The sequence below is a fragment of the Hydractinia symbiolongicarpus genome, chromosome 9, assembly GCF_029227915.1.
Source record: "Hydractinia symbiolongicarpus strain clone_291-10 chromosome 9, HSymV2.1, whole genome shotgun sequence".
NCBI classification, from domain to species: Eukaryota; Metazoa; Cnidaria; class Hydrozoa; order Anthoathecata; family Hydractiniidae; genus Hydractinia; species Hydractinia symbiolongicarpus.
In genome coordinates, this window is record NC_079883.1 from 17,179,166 (window position 1) to 17,183,751 (window position 4,586).

Below are 4,586 nucleotides of genomic sequence, written 5' to 3' on the forward strand. Positions count from 1 at the left end.
AGCAAAATAATCGCACGCAAAGATATCGTGGAATTAGTTATGGCATGCAATTGCTAGCACAAATTTTTCTTCTGGTAAGACCTTTGTCTCTTCACTTGCATTAAAAATGTTGGAAAACGATTCAGTCAAAAACTGTTTGCCTATAACTGCCAAAGCAATTTTGATTTGCATCGGCAATTTGTTGTCGAGGCCCTTTTTGCTAAATTGCGAGAGCTGCAAATGGTTAAAGTAAACTTTAGTTCAAATCACCCTAGCGTGCTCATGCAGGCATTTGCGTATTATTGGCACCCTAGTCCACAGCTAGCTGTAACTATATGTATATATGGCTATATTTTCCAGCAACAGAATCTTTCGATTTTAAAATTTTGTCAGAATAAAGTCTAGCTAAATATATATATTCCTGCGGTCGGAATGTTCTCCTTCGTTGCTTTCCGATGAGGGAACAAGTGGACTTTCACGGTCAAACCTTCACAGTAGAAATCTTAATCAAACATAATTTACAAGCAAAACAGCGTTAAAATGTGGCAAAATGGCAAAGATTAAGCAATAAAACATATTAAAAATTTGACTAAAAAAAAGAAGAATTCCTTGAAAAATCCAGTATTGTATAGGTTTCACCACAAAAACATTATGATTACAGCTTTTGTCTATCATTTCATAATGGTTGCTTAATCTGAATACTGGCCCGTGATTGGTTCAACCAGTATTATGACGGGAACCTGACCGCAAGAATATATGTTTTTTAAAAAGTTTTACAGTACTATCAATTGTTTCAAAAAAAGAACCTTTTTAGAGTGTTGATTTTCATAAGAGAAGAAGTAATATTTATTTCACCATGTGAGTAAAATGGAGTCCTAAATTAACAGTAAAAGCAAATTGTATTGTGGATTATTTTGATGGTGGCGTCACAGTAACAGTTGTGTTTGCATGATTGATCACATATGAGCTAACACTTCCAAGCAACGTTCTTCTGAAGAAATTTAAACCTCTTGAACCCATTACAATACCAACAGCATCCTTTCTATCAGCTATGTCACATATAGCATGCCCAGGCCCATAGTTGCTATTTGTTAAAAATGTTTCGCTATCCACTCCACAATCTTTTGCTTTGTTTTCAAATTTCTTTATAACTTCTTTAGATTCAGCTATACTTTTCTGAAATTCCTCCCTCCATCTATTCTCGCTTTCAACAACCATTCTATCCCAAACACCAAACGCTTCAGATGGGCTAGGTGGGTCGTGGATGTGAACAATTCCAAGTTTATCACCTGGTTTATGCAGGTTCTTCACATACCAATCAAAAGCCCGTTCGCTGTGAATAGAGTTGTCAACGGGAAGCATTATCCACCGGGGTTCCTGAGATTTTTCCATGCTATCTGTCAAGCAGGCCTTTAACACAAGATATCAGGCTAAACTAAAACTATGCTGAAACGTCCCAAACCAAGCAAGCGTTTTTCTTCCTTTTTTATAGTATTGTGAATTATTACTGCACGTGTGTAAAATAATGACCATGGCCTATGTGTGACAGTGGTCTACCATAAAATATTAAACAAGATTTCTTCGGGAATATCTAATTTTTCGTGCTAGTTTTAACAAAGATAACTTATTTTTTACATAGAAATGCTCCTCAAAAATGATTGTAATAATTTTTTAATGCAAAAGCCATTTAAATAATTACGAAAATCTTGGTCCATAAATTATGAATTATATTAGCTACAGTTCTCCCCCGGGCTTTCCTTGTCCCTTGGACGGACTGTGTCAACAGGTCGGGGCAGTGGGGGAAGGGGTGACTCATTCTCGACCCCAGAGCTCTTTGAGATAGGTTTTAATCTCAAAGAGCTCTAGGGTATCTTTTTCTAATAAAACAAATAAGTTTGGACCGAGGGGTTAAAGTATAAGTTTAGTAAAAAATGCAATAAGTACGGCTAGTACCCCCGCCCCCTCCCAACCTCAGATTATGACCTCCCCGTCTTTTGGTCCAGATTATACGTCCGCCGAACGTGAACACGCAGATAGGAATATGCTGTGAACGGCAAACGGTAGTCGGCATATTACACACGTATATTTTACAGACCTAAAATATGCCTTATTTCTTTGTATTATAGCTAATTATTATATATATAAATAATTAATTATTTTGCAAGTTTGCTTCTAATACTATTATAGTTTGTATTTTAATAAAAAACAAGAAACCGGGGAGGTTTGAACACTCACACGCTTTTGACCCTGACATTCTAGCCTACTCATCAACCCGGACTTACTGCGTTCCTCTAGGTCTATTGTCAAATTTTCCTTCTATAAGATTCTGAAGATGTTAAGGATCGACGCATGCGCATAAGAACGTATATATATGGGCATGGCTGCTGGCGCTCTCTCAATGTTTTCATTCCCAGTTCTCTATTCGAAGCGCGGTTCGTACAAGGGTTTGCTATCAGACTTAGAAGACCACGAGAACGCAGAGAAATGGTTGACGGGTAGACTATGACATTCTGGCAGTTAAAAGAGGATTTTTTTTAGATTTTTCTGAGCTTAGTGAGACTTTTATCGTAAGGGGGCAACAGTGCTTGCATTTAGAGGGCAATAGACTGAATGGAAATAAAAGACTATAAAACAACTTCAACATTTTCTTTTGTCTTTCGACAAACTAAAACCATAAATAACAGAAGAATACCCAATCGAGTATAATAATACTAATATAAAAACACAGAATGAGCGAAAAAATGGAATACTGAAAAAAAAAATAGTAATAAAAAACGATACTAAAGTCCATCATGTGTTCATTATGCGTGCAAATCGATCAATCTATCAATCAATGAATAATTTTGCTTCGACTTAAAATTCACGAAGTAAACATGAATGTACACAAATTTTAATGAAAGAAACAACAACGAAAATATCACTTATGAAAGGGAAGGATTTACAAAAAGTAGGAACTCGCCTGTTCGAAATTTCTCGAAATCTAGCAAACGTAACACAACAAAAGTAGTAACAAAAAGAGTTGAAAACTGTGAATCCTCCAAAGTCGCAAGCACTTTTAACACAACAATCAATGTAAAAACTGAAGCGAAAAGGAGCTGACAGTTCAGACTCGATACTCATAAGTGTTATTATATAAACGATAAATATATACATGAAACTATATACTATGTGAAATATATAAACAACTATGTTGTTTTGTTTTTCTTCCCTATATTAATTAGCGTTGCACTTGTAGTTGTTATCAAGCAATGTTTTTTGAAGAAGTGAAAAAACAAACGTACAATAGGAAAGAATCAATCAGGTTGTTTCTATTATTTAATAATGTAAAACCCTGAACTGATTTTCAACAGACAACAAATGGAACCTGGTTCTCGTAAAATCTGTAAAAAATGAACACAATAATAAATGTAAAAATTTAAAATGTCACTACTAGGGTGAAGGCAGTTGAAAAAACTAACTGTTTGACTCGAGCATCATCAGATAACAATAACTTCACTCTTTTTGCATAAAACTTACAACATTGTCTGACACATTAACTTGCATGAGAACCTGAACATTCAGCATGCTTCTTGCAACCATCTTTGTATCATCCAAGGTTACTTCAAAGCAAGATGTTATTATATCGCCAGGTGCACAATATTCCTGCCTTGCTTTTGTATTGCTATTCAGTAACGTAAATGTAACATTAGTTTTCTCTTGGCAGAGTTCTTTCACTGAGATGTTTTGACATTTTTCGCATTCAACCAAATCTTCTTCATTTACTTCCACAGTGTGCTTGCACATGCTGCAACCCAATTGAGGCAAAAGCGACTTAGTATTCACTAAAACAATTTTACCCGTGACAGCTGCTGATGTTGAGTCAACAAGGTCTTTCTTGGTGAAACTTTCAGGATCCAACGAGACTGACGCAGTTATTGTCTTCAACCTTGACAACAAGGTCGCCAAATATTGTAATGGGGATAATATCGGTCTTGTCGTTGATGCTGGCTTGTTTCAAACGAATTGTTATAGCTACCATTTTTTTTCAACTAACTTTTCGTTGGATAAATTGTAAAGACATGCCTCAGTGTTCACCAAATCATACAAGGAACATTCATTGTTGATCTGGGCAATGGTAAGATACTTCTTGGCTATTATCGGTGTAGTGAAAGAAAGTTTAGCCTTCTTTACTGATGACCAGTCATTTATAATGATGTCGTCACCATTACCTCTTTTATATTTCTTTATTTCACATCCTGATCCATTTTCACTGGTACTGATTTCTGAGAATAACTTTCGCTTTTCAGGCGAAAAACACACTACTCTGGTTTCTTTCTTCAAAATGACGTGATAATCAATCTGAAACCATAGTTGAAAGACTAATACATACCAAAAATCCACAACAAAGTATATAAAAACCAAACCAACTTCAACAAGACGTATAATATACGTAAACTAGCTCGCGCTATCTAAAATGAATAACTATTTGAGAAAAGTCTGATGGAGCAGTGGGGATTACATTCGATGAAATAATTCCTAACTGTCATTTTTACGGCTCTATTTCGTAAAAAAAAGAGCTGACTAGGTTGTAGCCCCTCCCCCTGCCGTTCCCACATATTTATTCTGAT

At 35.6% G+C, this 4,586-nt stretch overlaps 1 protein-coding gene across 1 annotated transcript; it reads right to left on the reverse strand.

Moving 5' to 3' along the window:
* Positions 1-311: 311 nt before the first annotated feature.
* Positions 312-1,488, reverse strand: LOC130657718 (universal stress protein YxiE-like). The gene has a single exon (XM_057460729.1). It carries the CDS (start codon positions 1,369-1,371, stop codon positions 889-891), a length of 483 nt encoding a protein of 160 aa, XP_057316712.1. The 5' UTR covers positions 1,372-1,488; the 3' UTR covers positions 312-888.
* Positions 1,489-4,586: the final 3,098 nt, after the last annotated feature.

Coding starts and splice junctions, on each gene's coding strand:
- LOC130657718 (XM_057460729.1), bottom strand. CDS start 1,371: ATGGAAAAATCTCAGGAACCCCGGTGGATAATGCTTCCCGTTGACAAC.